Genomic DNA, 25,563 nt, shown 5'->3' with positions numbered 1-25,563 from the left:
ACTTCCTTACATTGGTATCACATCTGTAAGCTCCACTCCCTCCACTGCCAATGCATCTATAAGATGCATTGCAGAAATTCATCAAAGATCCTTCGAAAGCACCTTCCAAATCCACAACCACTTCCATCTAGAAGGACAAGGGCAGTGGATGTATGGGAACACCACCACCTTTAAGCTCCTATCGAAGTATCAAGAAGGTGGCAGGGTAAGTCGCTCTGTTCAGAGCTCCACACTGCTCGTCAGGTCCCTTTTCCTTTTTCTTTTTCTCCTCCTCTTCTCTCTCCATGGGCCATAAATGCTGGCTGGAAAGCAATGCAGAAGTGAATAAAAAGATAGTGCACAGCAGCTGCACTTCAGCAGAGAACTGGATTTAGGATGCCAAGACAACAGTAACCCAAAATCAACATTAGCCATCTGGGAAGTTGCCTATTTGATAGCAGGATAGCGCCTTAATTTTTGTGAATTGTTGCTCTTGTTGACTGCATGTATGTTTTAAATTATTTTTGGAATGTTTAGGCTATTGTTGGGCTTTGGCAAGAAACATATTTTAGTTTGAACTTGTTCTTCCATCTTTTGAATCCAGTCTCTGAGAATTTTATAAAGTACAAGCTGGTCCTAGCTGGTCACAGGTTTTACTGGAATAGGATGTTATTGATGTTGACTGATTCAATCGTTTTCAATGACTTTTATTCCGTAGGGTAATCTCCCTTCAGATTATAAAATTACTTTGATTGATGTGGGCCTCGTCATTGAATATCTTATGGGTGGAACTTATCGATGTACATACACAAAGAAACGTTTCCGAATTATCTACAACAACCTCCATGGAAATAATAGGGTACGTTCTCTTTGTGGAATATCGCATTAAGTACCAGCAAACTGACCTGTGAAGTTATGATGAAGTAACAAGTTGGGGTGGGGAGGTGCAACCATTTCCATATTGTCCTATAATAAAGCACTATGAGCGCTGGAGATGTGAAATATACAAAAATAGAAATCGCCATCAGAATCCTGAACATTTCGAATTCTGAAGGGTAATTGGACTCGGAACGTGAATTGTTCTTTGCCACAGATGCTGCCAGACCTGCTGAGTTTCTCCAGCAATTTTAGTTTTTGTTCCTTATTTACCTACTTTATTTGTTCCGATAATTTTTAGTTTGTGCCTTCCCTGACCATTCAGTTGTTAAGGTGACATTTAAAGAAAAAGGTTCATTGATGTTATTAACTGTTTTGCTCTTTGCAACTTGAAACAAGAAGTATATGAGAGGTTGTTCCAGGCCTTAATCCTAAATGGAAGCAATTTTGCAGCACCACTGGTGATTTTTTTTTTTAAAGTTGATGAGCAAAACCCTGTCCGTAACATTCTCTAACAACCTTTTCTTTTGTATTTTTCAATCTAGCGATCTGGACGGCATTCATCAAGTAGTATACCTCAGTTACGTAAGCACCAAGAGTCCCTGACTAATCGAGCAGATAAAAAAGAGAAGACTCGACATAATCACTTCATTAAAACTGCGCAGCCTTACAAACCCAAGGTATGAACAGATGGTTTGTATATCTGTCCTACTTGGATCTCGAACACAGAACTTTGTAAAGGACACCAGGCACCTGCTGAGCTGTTTGTTTCACAGGGTATTGAGGTTTCGAGGATCGGAGCAAAAATTTGAAATTCATGAATGTGTTTAATTGTTTGAAGTTGATTTTGGCGTCTTAAAAAAAGCTTTTTGTACTTTGCCAGCGCAGTCAGGGTATGGGACAAGGGGCCCCATATATTGTATATTTAATACAAATTCAACCTTGCATCACAGAGCAAGTTGCTGTTTCTCTAATTGGTTTTCAGTCAGTAATAAACAAAATAGCTGACTGTCTTTCTGTTTTTTCAGCCTGAATCCTCTGTTGATCAGGGGAAGAAAAAGAGAACCAAAGATGAGGTTGTGGACATTGATGACCCAGAGACCAAACGTTTTCCTTACCCTTTCAACGAGCTGCTCGTCTGGGCTGTATTAATGAAGCGGCAGAAAATGGCCATGTTTTTCTGGCAGCATGGAGAAGAGTCCATGGCCAAGGCTTTGGTTGCATGCAAGCTAAATCGATCTATGTCCTGTGAGGCAAAACAGAGTGATGTAGTTGATGATACTTCTGAAGAACTCAAACAGTCTTCCAGGTCAGTCTTTATAAAGTGCCCATGGTGTAGAATTTAATAATTATGGAAGTACTTTCGTGTTTGGTGCAAAGTAAAGCTGTTTTATCAGAACAGTCCGTCCTCAAATTTAATAAAATTGTATACATGTTTACCATACACAGAGCCAATTCTAATTTGCACCCTTTTTAAACACTGATTTATGTTGCACCGTGTTGCATTTAACCTCCAGCTAAGAAATTTATTTGTGCCCTTATCCCGACATTTTGCCAGTGTTGCTTTTCAACTGTTGCCTTAGCTGTGAGAATACCATAAGTTGTTGCTTTCCTGTCTCTCAAAAAGAGAAAAGAATTCCAAGAAAGAAACCTGTTTCCTGGAAATTGATGGTACAGTATACTTGGTGAAGCCACTATTCCAGTGCACAGTATCCAGTATTGTGACTTGTAAGATCCCTTGTGCTCTGAACAGAAAACTAGCAAAAAAAAAAGAGAGCCCATTTCTGAAGAAGAATCCTGACCCAAAACGTCAGCTTTCCTGCTCCTCTGATGCTGCCTGGCCTGCTGTGTTCCTCCAGTTTCACACTGTGTTATCTCAGACTCCAGCATTGGCAGTTCTTACTATCTCCTAGCAAAAGGTGTTATCTGTTTAGCAGAGGAGATCACAGGAAGAATATCTAACCACATTTTTGAGGTTTTTTGAGCACAGTCTAAACAAAGAAGTTGATACTTAGGAAGGGAGTTCCAAACGCCTAGACTTGCTGAAGGCATAGCAGCCATTTGTGGATGAAAGATTTTTTTATGCCCAAAAGAGGCTAAAATTAGAGGGAAGCTGTACTCTTGACAGGATGGAGAAGAATAGAGTAGGGAGAGACCACAAAAGAGTTTGAACTTGAGGCTGAGAAATTTCAATTTGAGGGTTTCTGAAGCCAAAGATAAATGAAATTTTGGTGCAGGTTGGATATGGACAGCAGTGCTTTCAATGAAAAACATGTAATGTGCAGATCCCCTTAAATGCAATGTTAACTTTCAGCTTGGGAAGCCTCAGCATTTCTGACACACTTTCTTTTTCGACTTTTAATAAAAGTAGCCTAGGCCTAAATTTGAACTAGACTCTTATAAAATAAATTAACCACTATATTTCCTTGAAATAATGTGCTTAATTTGGAATTAGCAGGAATTCAAAGACAAGCCCTCTATTAGTACGCCTGCTACCTCATTAGAGCTGCTTTTGTTGATTTGCAGCAGCAGGTACATGTGATTGCTTACATCAGGCTCTCATTTTTGTTTAAACAAGTGATCACTGTCTCCACCTGAATTGAATTGAACTTGAGAGGCAACATTAATATTTAAATATGCTGCTTTTTTTGTTTCAGTGAATTTGGTCAATTAGCAGTTGATTTATTGGATCAGTCCTTCAGGCAAGATGAAACTATGGCCATGAAGTTACTGACTTATGAATTGAAAAACTGGAGCAACTCAACCTGCCTCAAATTAGCTGTTCACTCGAGACTTCGTCCATTTGTAGCGCACACATGCACCCAAATGCTGCTGTCAGACATGTGGATGGGAAGGCTGAATATGAGAAAAAATTCATGGTACAAGGTAACATTTATCACGTGCTGGATTTCATTAAGGAGAATGAGAGTAATTAAATATGTCGCTCTTCCAGAAAACAAGCACAGACTGAATGGAATAAGATAATCCTGGAAATGCTCAGTAGGTCTGGTCAATCTGTAGTGTGATAGAGTTGAAAAATGAGAGAGAGAGAGAGAGGGATCTGTGGGGTTCTGGTAAAAGGTCATGGACTTGGAATATGAACTCTGTTTTTCAATCCACAGGGTCTATCACGGTATCTTGCTGTTGTTAACATTTTTGGTCTGTGACCTTACATCAGAAGTGGGGGGAAAAAAATTTAGAAATGTAATAGCGAGCAATTGAAAGGGCTCCGGATGGAAAGAAAAGAAGGACTAGGTCTGTGAATAGTTGGAAGGAAGGAGTGATGAAACACATTCATGTGTAAGAGCAAAGGGTGAAAGAAAGGAGGGACAAAACAAAACAACAATGTCTAGAGGAGGTGGGACTGGCAGGATTCTGAATAATTGCCATTCCAAAAGTCTTGAAAGTAAGAGATGGAGGAAATAGCAAACCGAGAAAAGGCAAAATGAAATGCAGGCAGAGATTATGATATAGAATTGTTGATCTCCATGTTGAGGAAGATGCTGTTCTTGAATCTGTTGATTTGTGTGTTTAAGCTTTTGCATCTTCTGCCCAACAGAAGATGTTGGAAGAGATTATAACTGGGTGGGAAGGGCCTTTGATTATGTTGGATGCCTTTCTGAGGCAGTGAGAAGTATAGATGGCGTCAATGGATGGAAGGTTGCCTTGTGTGATGACAGGGCTGTGTTCACACTCTCTCCGTAGTTTCTTATGGCCCTAGGCAGAGCAGTTGCCGTACCAAGCTGTGATGCATTCAGATAGAATGCTTTCTATGGTGCATCTATAAAAGTCCATATGTATACTTACAGACATGCCAAATTTCCTTAGCCTCCTGAGGATGTAGAGGCATTGTTGTGCTTTTTTCACCATCGCATCAATGTGGTTAGACGAGGACAGATTGTTGGTGGTCGTCATTCCTAGGAACTTGACGCTCTCGGCCATCTCTGCCTTGGCTCCAGTGATTAGATGGGGGTGTGCCCTCCTCCTTCCTGAAGTCAATGACTACCTCTTTTGCTGACCTTGAGGGAGAGACTGTTATTTTTACACCATGTCACCATGCACTCTATTTCTTTCCTGTATTCTGTCTCGTCACTGTTTGATATCTGGCCTATACCGATGGTGCCGTCAGCGAACTTGTAGATGGAGTTTGGATGAAATTTGGCCACACAGTGAGGGGCGGGGTGTCGATGTTGAGTATTGTTGTGGAGGAGGTGCTTTTGGCTGTTCTCACGGATTGCAGCCTGTGGATCAGGAGGTCGAGGATCCAGTTGCAGGTGGATCAGAGACCTAGGTCTGGGAGTTTAAAGATTAGTTTGGTTGGACTTGTCGTATTGAAGGTGGAGCTGTAGACAATATGTAGGAGCTTGATGTAGGTATCCTTGCTATCCAGATGTTCCAGGGATGAGTGTAGGACCAGGGAGATGGCGTCTGCTGCAGACCAGTTGCTTCAGTGGGCGAATTGCAAGGGATCAAGGCAGGCTGGGAGGCTAGAGTTGATATAAGCCATGACTAACCTCTTGAAGCACTTTATAATTATGGAGGCCAGAGCCACCAGGCGGTAGTCATTGAGGCACGCGGCATGAGTTTTCTTTTGAGCCAGGATGTTGGTGGTCTTCGTGAAGTAGGTGGGGACTTCACATCGTAGAAAGGAGAGATTAAAGGTGGATGTCAGCAAATACTGCCACCAGCTGGTATATGCAGGATCTGAGTGCATGGCCAGGGACTCCATCTCAGCCAATCGCTTTCCGTGGGTACGCTCTGAGACCGACCTGATGTCCCCAGTGGTGACTGAGGAAACTGGTGTATCTGAGGCTGTTGGAGCAGGTGACACCGTTTGACTGACCTTGTGTTCAAAACAAGTGTAAAATACATTGAGCACATCAAGGAATGATGTGTTTTTGTCCTCTACTCTGTTCTGCTTTGCTTTGCAGCCTGTTAAGTTGTAAAGGCCTTTCCACGAACCATGTTTAGTTTGGGTCTCTAGCTTAGTCTGGTATTGCCTCTTGGCATCTCTAATGGCATTATGGAGGTCCTATGTAATGGTCAGGGTCATCTGACTTGGACTTCACTAGGCAGTGGATCTCCCAGTTCATCCACGGTTTTATCCGGTTGGAAAACATTTGGATTGACTTTGCAGGCAGTAAGTGTGGTTAAACAAGAAATTGTTTAATGTGAGAACAAGTTCAAGCAGATGGAGGAAGGTGATAGAAGATGGGATCTGGCTGGGCCTCTGTTCAAGAAAAAAGTGAAAATTGTTTCATACCATCCTGCTATGGAATGGAGGTGTTGAGGGAATGTGGTGAAAAGGAGATGGTTGGGCCAGGAAGCTGAAAGAACAATAGTTTCCTATTTAAAGAGCAACTCTGGTCAGGGCTGGAACTGGGGGCATTTAACAGAAAATTGTTAGAAGGATACAGACATGTTGAAATTGACTCAATGCATTTATTTTTTGGTCAGGTTATTCTTAGTATTCTCTTCCCACCTGCTATTCTCATGCTGGAATTTAAAACCAAGGCTGAAATGTCTCATATTCCTCAAACCGAAGATGCTCATCAAATGAACATGGAAGACAGTGAACATAACTTTCAGAGCCCAACTGATCAAATCTCAATGGTAAGATTGATTCTGGTAGAGTCCATAAGAATAGTTGTACGAGATGAAACTAAACCCTTAAAGGGAGAGTCAGAGCTCAAGTGGTAATATCACTGAGCTAGTAATCTAAAACCCCAGGCTAATGGAATAGGACATAGATTCTCATCTTAACCTGGTAGATGGTGAAATTTGAATGCAGTAAAAATCTGGTGTATAATGGTGTTCAAATAATTACCATGCAGCCATTGTCATAAAAACCCATAATGTTTACCAGTGTCCTTGAGGGAACAAAACCTGATGTCTTAGCCTGGTCTGGACTACATGTGACGCCAGACCCCCTGCAATTTGGTTGACTCTTAACTACTTTCTGGGCAACAAATGATGACCTATCCAGCCATGCCCATATCGCATGACCTATTGAAAAAGAAAACACATCTTGGGGAGTCCCAATGCGCTGACTGTGTAGTAATTTCCCAATAATTTAAACTTTAGATGGCCAGTTACCAAAACCCCCCTGAAAATGTTCCCAAGTCGTTGTTACTGTTGGAGATGTAAGAGGGTTCAGGTGCACTGTGTGTTAATATTTTTCTAAGAAACAAAAAAGGATTAAAATGTTCTCTAACTCCTGGTTAAATAGAAATTGGACCCCCCACATCTGACCCACCCCGTCACCCAATTACCTTAAATCTTTGATTCTGCCAAAGTTGGTATGGGACTTTTACATGTTATTTTGCTGGAATATGGCAGGTATTATCATAAAAAGGGGCTCTTTTCTGTGACAGTGCTATCTGTGTGATTTGCACAACTGCATCTTTTGTGACGCATCCTGCATTGAGCATCAGGCCAAAAGTAAGTGGAACCGCATTCTTAACTGATCTAAGTCGGAAACAGGGAAACTGACTCGGACTGGAAATTTACAACCAACGTTGTAATCTGCAAACTGGTTAAAATGGTTAATCAATTAACCAAAAATAAACAACCACACAAATTGTTGGCTATGCTCAGCAAGTTTGGCAATGTCTGTTTATGTAGAAACGGTATTAAGGTTTCAGATCACGGAGCTCCTTCACAGCTTTCATTTCAGAGAACGCTGTCTGAAAGTAAGAATACATGTAAAATCTAATCAACGTGACAGGCTATCACGGAGCATAGCACCATGATTAATTTTTGATGCTGCATGTGTACCACATAGGACTTTCTTCTGTTTGAGTCAGAGTTCAAAAGTTTATTTGATTGCTTGCTTTCCTTTCCCATACCACACATCTGTCTCTGTTTTTAGGTGACTGTGTCTCAGAATTGTTCAATGTACCAACAAAAGCATTAGTCTCTCTGGATCCTGGGGAGATTGACAGTGTGAGTGCTGGTAGGATGTTTACCCTAGTAGGAGAAAGAGTTTAAAAATAAGGGATCTCCTATTTAAGACAGAGTTGGGTGAGTCAGAGATTCTTTTTCCCCCTGAGTGCAGTGGAGACAGGGTCAGGCTGAGTTCGATAGACTCTGAACTGACAAGGGAGTCAAAGGAACAGTGGGGCAGATGGAAATGTTGAGGCCACAATGAGGTCAGTCTTGATCTGGTCAAATGTTGGAGGAAGCTTGATGGGCCAAATGGCCTTCTCCTGACTCTTCCTGTCATGTGGAGTTGAATCCTGAAGTCTCTGATTTGGCAGTAAATTTTGGAAGTTGTGTAACATTATTGTGCTCAAACAACCAACAGAATAATTTGGTTTAAATGCTAAATGCCCATCATTGTAGGCTTGTCACCCCCACAAGTTTTGTCCTTCTAGTGACATCTTTCATACAGAGATCTTTTTCTGCTGTTTGTACAGTGTCATGCTTGTTATTTCCAATGAGCTCAGAGTGTTGCCCTTTTGTCAGGTGAAGTAGGGGGAGGCACACAGTCACAGAATTTATAGACAGAGAGATCAATGGCCAGCGGGATCAAAGGATCATACAAATGGTGTGAGTGGAGTGTTGACAGGCCAAATAATAGGTCTCTGCAGATGATCAAGGGTGTCAACAGCTGAATAACAAGCAAAGGGGTGACCTAAAATCTGATTAAATGAGGCAGAGAGACAATTACAAAATATTAATAATAAGGTGGTGCGGGAGATAAACCAAATGACTGGAATAACATAATAGCCTCCAAGAACCTCCACTTCTTGCTTTCAAACCACCACCAAACATTTTTTTTAAAAAAACCACCATTCACGCAAACTACCCAGCATTCAGGGCAACATTAACCACAACACCACACATTCCTGCCACAGCAATCGCTACAAGACATACCAAATCATTGACATGGACACTACCATCACACGTGGGAACACCACCCACCGCGTACGCGGCAAATACTCATGTGACTCGGCCAATACTCATGTGACTCGGCCAGTGTTGTCTATCTCATACGCTGCAGGCAAGTATGCCTTAAGGCATGCTGTATTGGCAAGACCATGTAGACACCACAACGGATAAATGGACACCATGCAACAATCACCAGACAGGAATGTTCCCTCCCAGTGGGGGAACACTTCAGTGGTCAAGGACATTCAGCCCCTGATCTTTGGGTACATGTCCTCAAGGCAGCCTTTGAGATACACAACGACGCAGAATCACCGAGGAGAATCTGATAGCCAAGTTCCGTAGCCATGAAGATGGCATCAACCGTGATCTTGGGTTCATTTCGCACTACATGTGACCCCATACCACTTCCGTATCTGTGTAAAATCTTCCTTGCCATTTTGTTTTGTCGTCATCACCTTCATAAATTGTTATGATCTCTCTACCTTAATTAGTTTGTACAGTTTTGGATAACTTGTTACTTTGGTAAGACCCTCAGCATGTGACTCTTCAATCCTATCATGTTATTCCAGTCATATAATCCAACGTCACCTTATTTTTAATTTTTTGTAATTATCTCTCTGCCTCATTTAATTGGATTATAGGTCATCCCTTCGCTTGTTATTTGGCTGTTGACACTTTACTCACATCATCTGGCACTCTTGGTTCACCTGCAGAAACCTATTATGTGGCCTGTCAACACTCCACTTGTACCATTTGTATGATCTTTTGATCCTACTGCTCATTGATCTCTCTGCCTATAAATTCTGTGTCTGTGTGCTTCTCTGTCACTTCACCTGACAACAGGGCAACGCTGCAAAAGCTTGTGATTTCACATAAACCTGTTGGGCTGTAACCTGGCGTCGCCTGATTTCTGACCTTGTACTATGAAGGGAAAAAGATGATCAAAAGGTACAAGTTGAAGAAGCGAGAGAATGAAAATGTAATAACTGGATCATGGGGAAAATAAAAAAACTAAGAATGTGGTCTTAAAGCACATGTACCAGAAAAAGAAAATAAAGTTCTCTATATGTTTGTAAAGATATAAACGATTCTATAGAGCACTTAAGACAAAAGTAACAAAACTAGTTCCGTCTGGTTGGTTGGTGGAAGAGTGTGTATTTTTTTTAACCATATAAAACCAAAATTATTAAAATAATTCAACGATATTTGGCTCTTTACAGTGCAAAGCACCAGCTGAGTTTTGGGGCGTTGAAGTCAAGGTGATGTCTGATTTCTCTGATCCCAATATAAGCTTGTGTTTATCAGATATGGTGGTGTTTTCAGCCCTGCTTCCCCCCAAAGATACCTGATCAAACTTGGTTCCTGCTATAGGATCAGGCACTTTGCACAAATCTGCATGGCATTGATAGCCTCCTGAGCTCCACAGCATTGTGAGTGAATATAGATGAATCAATGTAAACGAAGGTGTTAGTGCTTTGATGCAGGAAGAATGTAGGGGTTACTAAGGTACAAGGTTTGTTTATGATTGGGATCTGTACTCCATTCATCTCTTTGTTAGTTACGGCAGAAATGGTGGACATTTTAGCATTTATAAAAGTTCAGAATTTTATAAAACTAACCTTGCTTATGATTAATCCTGGACTACCTTAGTCTGTAAAATACAAAATAACTTGTTAAACTGTTCAAATCAGCAGTTTTTAACACCTGAAGCAATAGTCTCACTTTATGCATGTCATTGTATTTTAAAAAAAAATGGAATATGCATCTAGCACTGTCCATGGTCACACTTAATGGTGCAAAAATGCTGGTTTAAAATATTGACGTTAAAAGTCCAGTATTTTGTAGGGCTGAAACTTGATGAAAAGCATTCTTCTGTCCTTTATCTTTTCATACCTTCTGCATCTGCTAGAATTTATTAAGACTCCTGACATACTCTCTGTATCGGCCAACTTGTATCGCAGAGTAATTCTGGAACTTTATTCTCCTTGGTATCATACAGGAAGTCTTCAAAGAAGAAGGAATCTGTGACCATGAAGTGAAACATGAAGATACAGTTCACATGAAACCAAGGAGGCTGCCTCTCACCAGAAAATTTTACTCTTTCTACCATGCACCCATTGCAAAGTTTTGGTTTAACACAGTAAGTGAGTAAAGTGGAAAAAAGACAATGTCCTGATGAAATGTTTTGGCCTGAAATGTTGACTTTCCTGCTCTTCTGATGCTGTCTGCCCTGCTGTGCTTTTCCAGCCTCATACCTGTAGATGAAAGAAACAATGTACCTGACCTGTTCTAGCAGAGTTCAAAGAAGAAATTAAAGTTGTTTGGATCAAAGACCTCCTTCATTGACTTGGGTTGTACAGGCACAGGTACAACCATTTTAACCTTAGGAACCTAGAGCGAAGCTTCACTCTTGGGGTCCAGGTTGAATAGGTGAAAGAAGCAGCTGGTAATGGGAAAAGTGGCTTTGAGAGAAGAGGTGGTTTCAAAAATAAAAGGGGCTTGACGTAGGCTGATCTCTTGAATTTGAAATGTGTTTCAACACCATAGGACCTGGATATGAATCCAGATCCAAAAAAGTCCTCTTAATTACATCTGTCTGTGCATGGGGTGGCACAGTGGCTCAGTAGTTAGCACAGCTGCCTCATAGAGCCAGGGACAGTGGTCAGTTCACTGTCAGAAAGTTTGGCTTGGGTCAGAGTGTGATTTGTAGTTGTTGGTTGTGGTACTCCTGAGAGTTGCAACGACTAACCTCAGAGTTAGACCAAGTATTAACCAGCTTTACGTTTCCTAGATAAGTATGTGAATAAGTACCACTTGGCTGGCCCAAGAGTCCTATGGAGTGTCCCAAACAGCAGAAATCAGCCCATTGGAAATCTGAACTTGGGCAATTTCAGTGCATGTGCGTGCATCAGAATTTATGCAGTGTCTGGTGGGCATCTCCCAATTTACTTCAAATCTTAGGATGATCAGGATACAAAAGATTTGGGCTCCTGGCTTTGATTTAATTATTCTGTTTCATGTTTTCATTAATTAGGAAGCAAAAGATCATTGCTCTGACCTAAGGCACGTGACTGTAATCAAATTCCTTTGTAATTCCTTTTCATGAAGGTGAATGTTCATTTGTGATGTGGTTGAGGATGAAAATTCTTAAGACAAGATTAATTGAATGTTCCTCTTCAATAATGGAAAATAGCACCCGCTGTTTTGCAAAGATTAACTAGGAAATCTTGAGAGATGAAAAGTAAAAGTAAAGGTTCTCTGAATAAGGCTTTGCTGTTTACTTCGGTAATGCAACAATTGAAGAATTGAGTGCTGAAGAATGAGGACCTTTCAAGTCATTAATCTCTCTCTCTCAAATTCAATCTGTTTCCTTTGCAGTTGGCCTATTTGGGATTTCTCATGCTGTACACCTATGTTGTTCTGGTGGAAATGGAGAATTTACCATCTGTGCAAGAATGGATTGTGATTTCCTTCATTTTTACCTTAGCCATCGAGAAAATTAGAGAGGTGAGGATTATTCTTTTAAACATCTGGACTTGCCACAGCTTAATATTGTGCACAATCAATAAAGTGTTTTGTGCCTTTTTGAAAAATCATTTGGTCAAGGAGCCTGTAGTGTGTCAAGTCCACACTACAGCTCTTTGAACCTCACTGATTACCCAGTCAGGCTATATGAGATGGTTAGCACCTTGGCACTCTTTTTCATACTTGATCTAGTTCGATTTAGTTGAGCGCTAAGACCACTCTACAGCAACATTGCCCCCACCTTGTTGGGTTGCCGTCTCTGACACTGACTCCCTCATTGCCTGAAACCACTGCCCAACAAGTCCTATGCGCTAATCATCTTGTCCTCCCCTAAATTTTCTAGTTCACTTCCCCTCAAATCAGTTCTTGCTCTCTCTATATATTTATTGTGGGTTTCACTGACTAGGCCAGCATTTATCGTCCATCCCTAATTGTCCTTGAGAAGATGAAGTTGACATGTCATGAATCACTGCAGTCTACTTGGTGCTGGCATGCCCACAATGCTTTCAGGATTTTGATGCAGGGATGGCGAGGAGCAGCCAAGTTTATTTCCAAGTATGGGGTGGTGAATGGCTTGGAGGAGAGATTGAAAGTATGAATCTGCTACCCTTGTCATTTCCAATTAGTACAGGGCACAGGTTAGGAAGTTGCTGTTGAAGGAACCTTGTTGAGTTGTTATAGTGCGTGCTGTGGATGGGACACACTGCTGCCACTTGCATTGGTAGTGGAGGGAGTGAATTTGAAGATGTTGGATGTGGTGCCAGTCATGTGGGTTGCTTTGTTCTGGATGGATTTGAGCTTGTGTGTTGCTGGAGCTGAACTCATCCAAGCAAGTGGAGAGTATGTCATCACACTCCTGACATTGTAGATTGTGAACAGACTGTGGGGGGGAATCAGGAGGGGAGTTACTCACCCCAAGATTCTTAGCTTATGACCTGATCTTTTAGCCACAGTATTCACATAGCTGCTGCAGTTCAGTTTCTGGTCAATGGTAACCCCCAGGACATTATTATTGGGGGATTCAATGATTGTAAGACCATTGAATGTCAAGTGACAGTGGTTGAATTCTCTTTTTTTTGGACATGGCCATTGCCTGGCATGTGTCAGTCCAAGCTTAGATGTTGCCCAGCAAGGAAGGTCACGAAGCTGCTGAAGATGGTTGGACCCAAGAAACCACACTGAGGATCTCCTATACTGATGTCCTAAAGCTGAGATGACTGACCTCCAATAAACAAAACTATTAACTTTTGTACAACATATGACTCCAACTGGTGGAGACTCCCCTCCCCAGTTTTGCTAGGTTTCTTTACCACACTATGAAATCTCACTTCATCTCTGGAGTTCAGCTCTTCTGTGGTTGTTTGAACCTGTAATGAGTTGAGTGAGTCTGGTGGAGCTCAGACTGAGCGTTGGCAAGCAGCTTATTATTATGTACTGCTTAATAGCACTGTTGATGACACTTTCCATCACAGTGCTATCTGCCTGTTATTCCTCCCTACTCTTTATAGGACATTTTCCCAGGTAGAGCCAATGCCCAACACCCTGACACTAGCTTATTCTTTTTGCCCCATTACCATGAGGAGCTGGTCAAAACATTGCTGTTCCTTAATCCTCTGAAAGTCACTTCCTAGGTCACTTTCCATGCCATCAAAAATACTTGTTTGAAAACTTGGTATGTTTACCACTTTTATCCATTTTTCCCCAACATTCCTTCCCTAGTTTCCTTCATGGATTTTGTATCCATTGCTCCATAAGGAGTGTACTCTATTTTGTTATTTCACATTTCTGCATGATTTTGTGGATCATTTGTGTTAAGTAGTTTTTGGGTACATTGTAGCCCTGTGTCATCATCTGTTGGATTTTTTTATTTTTCAATGCAATTGTTATCATTTTGTTAATTTTTGTTTGTCTAGATCTTCATGTCAGAAGCTGGAAAGATAAATCAGAAGATCAAAGTTTATTTCAGTGACTATTTCAATATCACTGACACACTTGCAATTGTTTTGTTTTTTGTTGGTTTGGGGCTAAGATTTGGAACTGAGGAAGTGATGACTGCTGGGAGGATAATGTACTGCCTCAATATTATATTTTGGTACGTGCGACTTCTGGATTTCCTAGCAGTCAATCAGCATGCAGGGCCTTATGTCACAATGATAGGTAAAATGGTAAGTGAATCACTTGGAAATTTTAATGATTCATTTTTTCACTTTAATCTTTCAAATGTGAATTTGGGTGAGTCCTGTCATAATTCTTTATAATGCAATGAAACTGTTCATGTTAAGTAATACTGGATTTTAATAGAATGTTGTTTTCTAATAAAGTATTGATGTAGATCTTTTTACCCTAAGATGTTGACAGTTCAGTTAATACTATATTGGAGTGTATTTTCCCAAACCTTAAGAATTTTGGAGACATGTGATAACATTGCAAACATTTGCTATTTAATTTTAGTTGATTGCAAGAGTTCCAGATAAGTTCTATAACTTGAATGAGAAAAGGAAATTCAATCTTAGATTATACTTTTTGAAATTTGAACTTTACATTTAGCTGAAATAACTCATTTTTAACTTGATGATCACATCTAATTTAATGGGACCAATGCCACAAGAGTGGTGAGATGTTTGTCATTCTCAAAAATGAAATTGCCACCTTCAATGCTTCCACTGTGTAGGAAGGTATTGATTTGTGAACCAGTTAATGGAGAGAGGGAGAGAAGTCAGAGCAGAGTTACACGTGCAGTTGCTGATTAGAAATGGCACCAGTGATGATCCTGGGAGCCTCTTGGTGCAAGAACATCAAAAAGGGGAGAAGCAAAGTTTATATAAATATAAAAACTTGAGTTAATTAAATAAATTTCATATAAAATAATTTTATATTATCTGCACCTTTTAATGATTGGTATCATTCAGCATTTCTGCAATGCAGTAACCTCAATTATTATTATCATATTTTGGCACAGATATTTTGAAGCTTGAATTTTTAATCTCTTGAATTCCAGGTGGCAAACATGTTTTACATTGTGGTTATTATGGCAGTGGTCTTACTCAGCTTTGGTGTTCCAAGGAAAGCAATCCTTTACCCAGCAGAGTCTGCATCCTGGGAACTAGCTAAAGATATAGTCTTTCAGCCTTATTGGATGATATATGGTGAAGTATACGCGTATGAAATTGATCGTAAGTAACCTTTTGGCAATATCTGGAAATGTGTAGGAATAATCTCTGTATTCAAAATTCTCCACTCAGTGTAACTTGCCTTAGAAGAATTGATGGAGGCAACATGCTGAGCAGGTGCATCAAAATATCATGGTACCACAGATGCTTCGTGCCAAATGTCTCATATTGTTGTGTCTTGTGAAACCCCAAGAACAAGGATCATTGAGTCTGCTATTTACCCTCAGCAAACTTACCTTTGATCCTTTTAATGAACCTCTTATTGCCAAAAAAATTGGCACAAAATGTGAAATCTCTTCCTAGGTGTAGGTTAATGTAACACTCAATAAATATGCTTCCCAGAGTTGTGTCCATTTCTCAGCAACCTGATGACAACTTCAGGTAAATAATATCCACAACTTAATTAAAAGATTTTTGTTTCGCAACTTTTCCTGGGTCAGGAATGTGGACTTCCAGTTATTGCTGCTCAGAATATTCAGTCCAAAGTAACAGTGAAAAATAATTCTAGAGTGAGCAGAAATAAACAAAATGACTAAAGGCATTAACATTCAAGGCAAAGGGGACACAGGAATTTTATGCAAGTTGTGCTTGTGTAGTTCAGCCTTTTGTGCTGATTCATGAAATTTCATGTTTCGGAACAAATTAAGTACAGTTGTTATTGTAAGGGTAATTAGGAATAGGCAAGAACTGATGGGGTAGCCAGCAATGCCCACATCCCATCCCGCGATGAATAAATAAATGAAAAATGCAAAATGGTTCAAGACACCAAACCAGGTCTTCTCGGGGTTAATTCACTGTATGCACAAAGAATAGCTGGACTTTGTTTCCTGCAGTATTCAAGCAAGGTGGATAATCAAGCGAAGCTATGTTCACTGTTACTGAACCAGGCGATTCAGAGGACTTAAAACTACTTCACCTCTTGGGACCCAAATGTTTTGGGATGTATAAGTTCTCACAAACCTGGGAAGGCATCTAGACTATCAACAGACAACCACAAACTATAAAGCACCTTATATTTGGGGTTCCACCATCACCCATTGGAAATCCTGGGTAGGTGGCAGTCTCAGGCTTGATGCACTTCATTCCCCTTTCTGACACAGGGTATCTATCACTCAACAACTTAGTCCAAGCCTTCCACCTAAGAGTCTAAGTTCTTTGTCTGGTCCTTATGGAGAAAATTTTAGAGATAAAAACCTTTATTTTAATCTGACTTATTACACAGATTAGACATTCCCCGAATGTTGGATAATGTTCAGTATTATTTTGTCCCCTAAAATTGTCATTGATCTCATCTCCGTTGTAAAGAATATGATGAGGGTAAGAAGCTATATCCCCTGCAATTTGTCTTGAAGTCATAAATGTCACAACAGACAACCATCTGCTCTTATTAAAAATCCAGGAATCTCTCAATAAACCACTTTATTGATCATTCTCTCTTTTGTCATAAAGCCTGCGCCAACAACACTGAAGATGGTGCAAAGCAGCGTTGTGTCATTGGATCATGGATAACGCCATTTTTACAAGCTGTCTACCTCTTTGTGCAGTATATCCTCATGGTGAATCTTCTTATTGCATTTTTCAAGTGAGTGCTTTCTTCCATCCATAATATATATTTTAAAAATCTGTGCATTCTGGTGTAATTTCTTTCCACTATGAATTTGTGCCCACCTTTGCTCACTCACATTATAATGTGGATGTGTTACATGATCATAAACACTCCCCCTTCCTTGTAGCAGAAGCACCATAGCAAATGGACAGGGCATTGATATTTGTTTCTGAAATTTCTTCACTCAAGTGTTTGTGAAACTTCAGAATTCACTATTCAGGAGAGTTGTGGAAATGCATTTAGTTTGTTCAAGCGCCAAAATGATGTTTTAGGTTAAGGCTGTTAAGGGATGTGATTTTGATGGATTTGAGGTTACCATGGTCGTGTTGAATGGCCAAGCCCTCAAAGAGCCAGATGGCCTACTCCAGCTGATATTTCTTCAGCCTGCCATTGGCAGCCATGTTTCAGATGCCATTATTCCATTCTGTATAATACCCTTCATAAATGCCTTTGCCTTTCCACCTCTTATTTAACACACACTCACACCTCCCTTGTTTGACTGAATTTTTGGTCACCTCTCTTTCAGTATCCACGTTTCATGTGCGGCTGCAGTGTTTTGGTACAATATGTAAACAGCTGCTTGATGAACCACAAACTTTGGCGCACTGCAAACTGATTTTTATTTTGGGTAGTGAGTTTTAATTTTAGAACAAAAAGAAACAAAAGAGCTGTACAGCACAGGAACAGGCCCTTGTGCCCTCCAAGCCTGTGCTGATCATCATGCCCTAACTAATCTAAAAAACAAACCTCTGCCCTTATTCGGTCTGTATCCCTCTATTCCCCTTCCTATTCATATAACCATCCAGATGCCTCTTAAATGTCACCAACATGCCCACTTCCACCACCTCTTATGGCAGTGTGTTTGAGGCTCCTACCACTCTGTGTTGTAAAACTTCCCTCACACATCTCCCTTAAACTTGCCCCTCTCACCTTGAACCTGTACCCCTTTGTAATTGAAACTTCAACCCTGGGAAAAAGCCTCTGACTATCCACCCTATCTACCCCACAACCAATGGATCAGGTCTAAGCCATGCAGTCCTATCACACCTAGTTGTGAATGGTGGTAGATAATTGAGCAACTCCCTGGAGGAGGATCCTCCACAAATATCCCCATCCTCAATGATGGAAGAGCCCAGCACATCAGTGCAAAAGATAAAGTTGAAGCATTTGCTGCAGTTTTTAGCCAGAAGTGCCAAGTAGGTGATCCATCTCCACTCTACCTGTGCCTGTCATAATTTTGTAGACCTCTATCAAGTCTCCTGTCAGCCACAGTCTTTCCAGTGAAAACAATCCTGGTCTTTTTAACCTTTCCTCGTAGCCAATGCCCTTGAGACCAGGCAACATCCTGGTGAACCTTCTGTGCACTCTTGCCAAAGCTTCCACATTCTTTTGTAATGTGGCAACCAAAACTGCACATAATATTCCAAACACGGCCTAACAAAGGTTTTATGTAGCTGCAAGATGATTTGCCAACTCTTGTACTCCATGCCCTGGCCGATGAAGGCAAGCATGCCATATGCCTTCTTAATTACCTTGGCCACCTGTGTTGCCACTTTTAGGGAACTGTGGACCTGCACACCCAGATGCATCTGTATGTTAATACTTCTAAGGGTTCTGCCACTTACAGTATAATTCACACCTAAATTTGATCCTCCAATATGCATCACCTCACATCAGGTAGAAAACCCAAGGTTTAGCAAAAATGAATGCCAGATCAATAAATGAAAGATCAGATAGGATAACTAAAGCTTGATCAAATGGATGAATTTAAGAAAATTCTTGAGCAACATGGTAGAATTTCAGATAGTTGAAGTTAGCAGCTGAAGGCACAGGCACCACTGATTGAGGAGAGGGGAAGACAGTATCTGATTTGGGGCTCCATAATCTTAAAGCTAACATTTATTTAATAAAATCTGCACATGATCCTAAGAATTAACCCTTTTTAACGATAAGGAACAGTTTTGGAATCATGTTCCATTTTACTTTTCTAAATGTCTTCTGATCATAAGCATCTCAAAAGAGCGATAACTTTTCATATCCAAAATTACAGTAAATTGTGGAAAAATTATATTCTCTCATTTCTTATTTTTCAGCAATGTGTATTTCCAAGTGAAGGCCATTTCAAACATTGTGTGGAAATATCAACGGTACCACTTTATCATGGCATATCATGAAAAACCCGTTCTCCCACCACCTCTTATCATTCTCAGCCACTTTGCTTTATTGATCTCTCATGTTTGCCGACAAGGAAGGAAACATGATCGAGGGCAAGGAGGGCCAAGTAAGGACGATCTTCTGAATTTTCCTGAAATTGGCATTTGTTTTAAACTTATTACAAACATCTGTTGGTGTCAGTATTTAATGTTCTGGGAGTACAATATTTTCGACAATTGACCTCAGGGAACTCGGGCTCCTGTATTAAAAATGTGCCAGGATTTACTGTTTGTTTTGCTTTGTTGCCTAAATAGTTACTCTTGCAATGTGGGATACAGACTGGTCACACTGCTTTATTCAAAATTCCTTGTCAGCAGAATTTTGTTTTTTGTTTGGAGTTTTGCAATTTTTCATGCTTCTCTCTCTCATGCACAGAGACACAATCTCCTTAAGTGACTAAGTCTAACCTTCAATTAAGGCTAGCTTGACCCAGGAGATCAATCTGCATTCTAAATTCAATGGGTATTAGTTGACAAGGTCTCCAATTCAAATAGCATTGAATTTTGAAGCCTTCAAAATTGTAAGTTCTGATTGAAGTCAGAATTTGTATTTGACTTTGGAATTCCTTTAGACCTAATCTGCCAAAACCTATTTATTTCAGAGTTGTTTGTAAGTGAGGATGATCAGAAAAAATTGCATGACTTTGAAGAGCAATGTGTGGAGAAGTACTTCCATGAGAAAGAGGATCGATTTCATTCTGGGAGTGAAGAACGAATTCGGCTGACTTCAGAAAGGTAAAGATTTTAATTTTGTACAACCTTATACCACTTATTAGGAATAATGGGAAATATGAACTTGAGTTTTGATCTAGATTAATTATGTACATAGTTAACAGACTATCATCTCAAATCTCTATCAACAGTGAATTATTTTGAAAGTGCAGTAGCTCGTAACATACTTTTCGCTGTCAGTTTCTGCACAGCAAGGGCTTGAAACAGCAATGAGATTCATAGTCAGTAGAACTGGCAGAAGAGCATTTAATATCTGATCTGATGGTCAAAATTTCCAGTGCAGAAATGGAACATTGTTGAATCATTTAATAGGAACTTTATTGAAAGTTGTTGTGCAATTGAAGTTTGACTTGAAATATAGTCTTGATGTCAATGTTTCTTTGCTGAGATCAACTATACATATCCAATATGGATAATGCAGTTTAATGTTTTCTGAAATGGATTGTGATGTCCTTGGAGAAGAAATTTAAGATGTAAAAGTTGGACCCTATAATCTAAACTATGTTTCATGGGTCTGGATGGGATGCTGTTCGGAGGATCAGAGTGGACTCGATCGGGCAAATGGCCTGCTTCCATGCTGTAAGGATTATTTGATTCTATTAATCAAGCTGGTCGGGTCCTAAAGGACGTTGCTGCTAGACTGGATCAGTGGCAGGTGGTGAGGGAAACCAACAACAGGGAAAAACATACTTGACCTCATCCTTACCAACCTCCTGGCTGCAGATGCATCTGTCCATGACAGTATTGGTAAGAGTGACCATCGCACAGTCATTGTGGAGACCAAGTCCCATCTTCACATTGAAAATACTGTCCATTGTGTTGTGTGGCACTATAACCACGCTAAACAGGGCAGATTTTGAACAGATCTAGCAACTCCAGACTGGGCATCTATGAGGTGCCGTGGGCCACCAATAGCAGCAATCTGTAACCTCATGGCCCGGCATATCTCCCACTCAACCATTACTATCAAGCCAGAGCATCAACCCTGGTTCAATAGAGAGTGCAGCACAACATGCCAGGAGCAGCATCAGGCGTACCTGAAGATGGGGTGTCAGCAGGAGCTAAACGATCCCACAACCAATGGATCAGGTCTAAGCCATGCAGTCCTTTCACACCTAGTCGTGAATGGTGATGGATAATTGAGCAACTCACTGGAGGAGGATGCTCCACAAATATCCCCATCCTCAATGATGGAAGAGCCCAGCACATCAGTGAAAAGATAAGGTTGAAGCATTTGCTGCAGTTTTTAGCCAGAAGTGCCAAGTAGGTGATCCATCTCCACCTCCTGCATTGGTCCCCAGGATTACACATACCAGTCTTCAGCCAATTTGATTCACTCCACATGATATCAAGAAACAATTAGTGGCACTAAATACTACAGATGCTGTGGGCCCTGGCAACATTCTGGCAATAGTACAGAAGACTTGTGCTCCAGAACTTGCTGACCCTCTAGCCAAGCTGTTCCAGTACAGTTACAACATTGGCATCAACCTGACAATGTTGGAAATTGCCCAGATATGTCCTGTACATAAAAAGCAGGACAAATCCAACCCAGCCAATTACTGCCCCATCAGTCTATTTTTGATCATCAGTAAGTTGATGGAAGGTGTCATCAACAGTGCTATCAAGCAGTGCCTGCTCAGTGATGCCCAGTTTGGGTTCCGCCAGGGCCGCTCAGTTCCTGACCTCATTTACAGCCTTGGTTCAAACATTGACAAAAGAGCTGAATTCCAGAGGTGAGGTGAGAGTGACAGCCTTTGAGGCTGCATTCGACCCAATGTGCCATCAAGGAGCCCGAGCAAAACTGGAATCAGTGGGTATCGGGGGCCACTTCTCTGGTGGTTGGGGTCATACCTGGCACATAGGAAGATGGTCATGGTTGTTGGAGGTCAGTGATCGCAACTCCAGGACATCTGTGCAGCAGTACCTCAAGGTAGTGTTTTCAGCCCAACCATCATCAGCTGCTTCATCAATGACCTTCCCTCCATCATAAGGTTAGAAGTGGGGATGTTCACCATTCGCGACTCCTCGGATACTAAAGCTGTCCATGTTGAAATACAAGAAGTTATGGACAATATTCAGGCTTGGGCTGACAAGTGGCAAGTAACAATTCACACCACACAAATGCCAGATAATGACCATCACCAGTAAGAGACAATCTAACCACCGCCCCTTGACATTCAACAATATTGCCATCACTGAATCACCCATTATCAACTTCCTGGGGATTATCATTGATCAGAAACTCAACTGGACTCTCCAATTAAGCACCAGCTACAAGAGTAGGTCAGAGGCTAGGAATCCTGCAGTGAATAACTCGCCTCCTGACTCCACAAAGCCTGTCCACCATCCACAAGGCACAAGTCAGGAGTGTGATGGAATACTGCCCATTTGCCTGGATGGGTGCAGCTCCAACAACACTCAAGAAGCTTGACACCATCCAGGACAAAGCCCGTTTTATTGACATTACATCCACTCCCTCCACCACCGATGCTCAGTAGCAGCAGTGTGTACTATCTACAAGATGCACTGCAGGAATTCACCAAAGATCCTCAGACAGCACCTTCCAAACCCACAATCACTTCCATCTAGAAGGACAAGGACAGCAGATATATCGGAACACCAACCCCTGCAAGTTCCCCTCCAAGCTACTCACCATCCTGACTTGGAAATGTATCACCATTCCTTCACTGTCACTAGATCAAAATCCTGGAATTCCCTCCTTTAATGGCATTGTGGGTCAACCCATAGCACATGGACTGCAGTGGTTCAAGAAGGCAGCTCACCACCACCTTCTCAAGGGCACCTAGCCTTGGGCAAGAAATGCTGGGCCAGGGACACCTAGATCTCTCAGATGAATTTAAAAAAAAAAATAGGTACAGCACAGAAGATAGCCATTCAATCAGTTTTATCCATGGTAACTCTTTAAAACTTTTTCACTGCAGCCTTGAAATTCTCCACTGTTCAGGTACTTATCCAATTCCATTTTGAAAGTCATGATTGAATCTACCTCCACCACACACTCTCATTGCATTTTAAATATGGTTCTTATGTGTTACACTGTACTTGGTATTTCATGGATAGGCAGCAGAGAGCTGGGCATTTAATTGTTAAGATTTTCTGGACATTACATTTTGAGTGAAGTAGCAATAAAACAAATAGTACTCTTGGTTGAATTCAAGTCTTCAAAAATCGTCACCAAGCCTCCTGTCAAGCCACATTTAGAATCCTGCAAATGCTTCTGGATTCTGCAACAAGAGGCATTGTTCCCCAGCCAAACATTAGGAAGCTCAAAGCTGTGAACCTCGTGCTTTGCCCTGAATCTACTCCCTCAGTCCCCACCACTAACTCCACTTCAGTCAGACTGTATCTATAATTTCCCGTTACACAATAAATTAAATTTTTGAGATTCTATCATAAATGACAGCTGCTTCTACCCATGTAACGTTTGGTTTATGCCTGTCACAGCCCACCTGCTGAAACCATTATGCTTTGTTGCCCCCAAGCTTGACTATTTCAGTCTTATCCTAGCAAGTTTCCTACACTCCATTCTTCCTCATGATGTTCAGTTCACCTAAAATTCTTCTCTCTGCTCTCTTCCACTCTTCCCCTCTTCATCTCCCTCCCCTCTTTTTTTCCTTCTCCCTCTACCTCCACGTCCTCTTCTTCTGTACGCACATCTGCACCCCCCCACCCCAGTAGGGCAAACATTTCTTCTGCCTTTACAGTCAGTTGTTTAAATCTCTTAATGTTCTAGTGCATTCTCACCTCCATGATATCCTCCAGTCGGTCTTTCATCATGTTCTACTTCGCCAACTGTGCCTTCGCCCACTGTGCCTTCGCCCATCCCCTTAAGTGCCTCAAGCATCTTTGAATCTTTTATTTCTACACTAAGGGTGTGATTGTTATAGTTAGGTCTGAAATTAGCAACACTCGCCAATAATTTATTTAATTCGATATGAAGTCATTGAGTTAATCCTTCTTTTTCTTTCTTTCTTAGAGTTGAAAATATGTCCATCCAGTTAAAAGAAGTAGGTGACCGTGTAAATTATATAAAGCGTTCCTTACAAACGTTGGATGGCCAGATTGGGCACTTGCAGGACCTGTCAGCCCTTACAGTGGACACTTTGAAAGCACTGACTGCTCAGAAAGCTTCAGAGGCCACAAAGATGCACAATGAAATTACTCGTGAACTGAGCATTTCAAGAAATCTGGGAGATAATCTTTCGGATGCCCCAGTTAAAACTTCACTTAAAACGAAACACAGCATTGGAACATATTTGGGCTCCTCTTTTTCTCAGCGAGGGATGGACACTGGTAATTCTATATGTGCTGATGGTTCTCTTCAAGACTACATTAATGCTTCCCAAAGAGAGATGTTATGCAGGAAGTATGGCCAAGAATTTCTTCCAAGTTCCCAGAGGAATGAACTGAGTGATCAAGAGGCTGGTTCCTCGGCTTGTGCCTTATTACGAAATGCAGCATCTCCCTCTGAACTTCAGCATAGAAGCCACATGGGGCTGGGGAAGACCCAATCTCTGACCAGTGATCAAAAACCAGGAAAGTCATTCCACAGCATACCAAATCTCTCTTCCCCAGCGGCCAAATTTTTTGTTAGTACCCCATCTCAACCAAGTGGCACGAGCCAGCTGGAGCTTGTAGCTGACTCAGTCGACTCAATTAAAACTGGTATAGATGCAGATGGCAGTTCTGTTGAATTTGGGGCATTTGTTGGTAAGTATAGTGAAGTTGTTTGTACTTTACCTGAAGACATTTGCTGCTGTCCTTCTCATCCTGCTTGCAGCTTCTGTTGCCACGCTAGCACCACAGCTTGCTTTGAAACTGAAGGATATCTCAACCACGCATTCATTGACACTGAGAGTAGCATTGACACTGACAACAGTCACGACCGAAGCACTGAATATAATCTGAGCACTTTGCATGACTTTGAGAACCACTTTGAAAAGAGAGAACCTCTGCGCACAGGAGACTTTGCTTCAGCCACCATATCCAATAAAGAAACCTACGAACAATACAGCAAAGGGCAAAGATGTTTGGACACTCACTTCATACAGGCTATCGAATTGCGAGGTCAACATATTAACATTGGGAACTGTTCAGGACTGCTGAATGACCTGTGGAAAAAAACCAAAATGAGAGGTTTGAGCTCCTGTACCACTGTAACTTTGCGGGACTTCTGCTGGTTGCAGGTGACTTCACTGTTGGTGCATTGCTGCTTGGGCCTCTCCTTGGTTTTATTTGCCCTTCTGCTTCTGCCATATCTTGGTTGCAACAATAAGGCACCGCCACTGTGTGTTGTTTCCCCAGCCTCGTAACATTTTATGATATCTACTCTAATGTCTCAGATTTTACCTCAGAAGAATGTTTGGTTTTCAACCATTTTGAACTTTTTGATGCTTTAATTGTCTAACTGTCCTTTCTAGGATTGTGACAGTTAGATGGATCTAACTTGAGGTGCAAAATTTAATGTCCCTGAAAGCCTATTGTTTTAACTTTCAGTTTTTTAACTTTCAGTTTTAACTTTCAGTTTTAACTTTCAGTTTTAACT

General features: G+C 41.1%; 1 protein-coding gene across 1 annotated transcript in view; it reads left to right on the top strand.

Moving 5' to 3' along the window:
- Window positions 1-701: 701 nt before the first annotated feature.
- The window catches only part of trpm7 (transient receptor potential cation channel, subfamily M, member 7), a 77,309-nt gene continuing 52,447 nt past the window's right edge, over window positions 702-25,563 (top strand). The window contains exons 1-13 of the mRNA XM_048615695.1: window positions 702-838; window positions 1,401-1,535; window positions 1,884-2,164; window positions 3,513-3,741; window positions 6,313-6,468; window positions 10,748-10,888; window positions 12,127-12,255; window positions 14,187-14,438; window positions 15,272-15,446; window positions 16,893-17,025; window positions 19,143-19,330; window positions 19,865-19,997; window positions 23,995-24,728. Of these exons, the coding sequence (XP_048471652.1) occupies window positions 761-838; window positions 1,401-1,535; window positions 1,884-2,164; window positions 3,513-3,741; window positions 6,313-6,468; window positions 10,748-10,888; window positions 12,127-12,255; window positions 14,187-14,438; window positions 15,272-15,446; window positions 16,893-17,025; window positions 19,143-19,330; window positions 19,865-19,997; window positions 23,995-24,728 (2,764 nt within the window). The 5' untranslated portion in view covers window positions 702-760. The remainder of the gene's footprint in view (window positions 839-1,400; window positions 1,536-1,883; window positions 2,165-3,512; window positions 3,742-6,312; window positions 6,469-10,747; window positions 10,889-12,126; window positions 12,256-14,186; window positions 14,439-15,271; window positions 15,447-16,892; window positions 17,026-19,142; window positions 19,331-19,864; window positions 19,998-23,994; window positions 24,729-25,563) is intronic.

This window comes from Rhincodon typus, chromosome 33 (genome assembly GCF_021869965.1).
Source record: "Rhincodon typus isolate 14 chromosome 33, sRhiTyp1.1, whole genome shotgun sequence".
In the NCBI taxonomy this organism is placed as follows: domain Eukaryota; kingdom Metazoa; phylum Chordata; class Chondrichthyes; order Orectolobiformes; family Rhincodontidae; genus Rhincodon; species Rhincodon typus.
The sequence above is the reverse complement of the archived record's forward strand: the minus strand, read 5'-3'. Positions and strand labels throughout refer to the sequence as shown.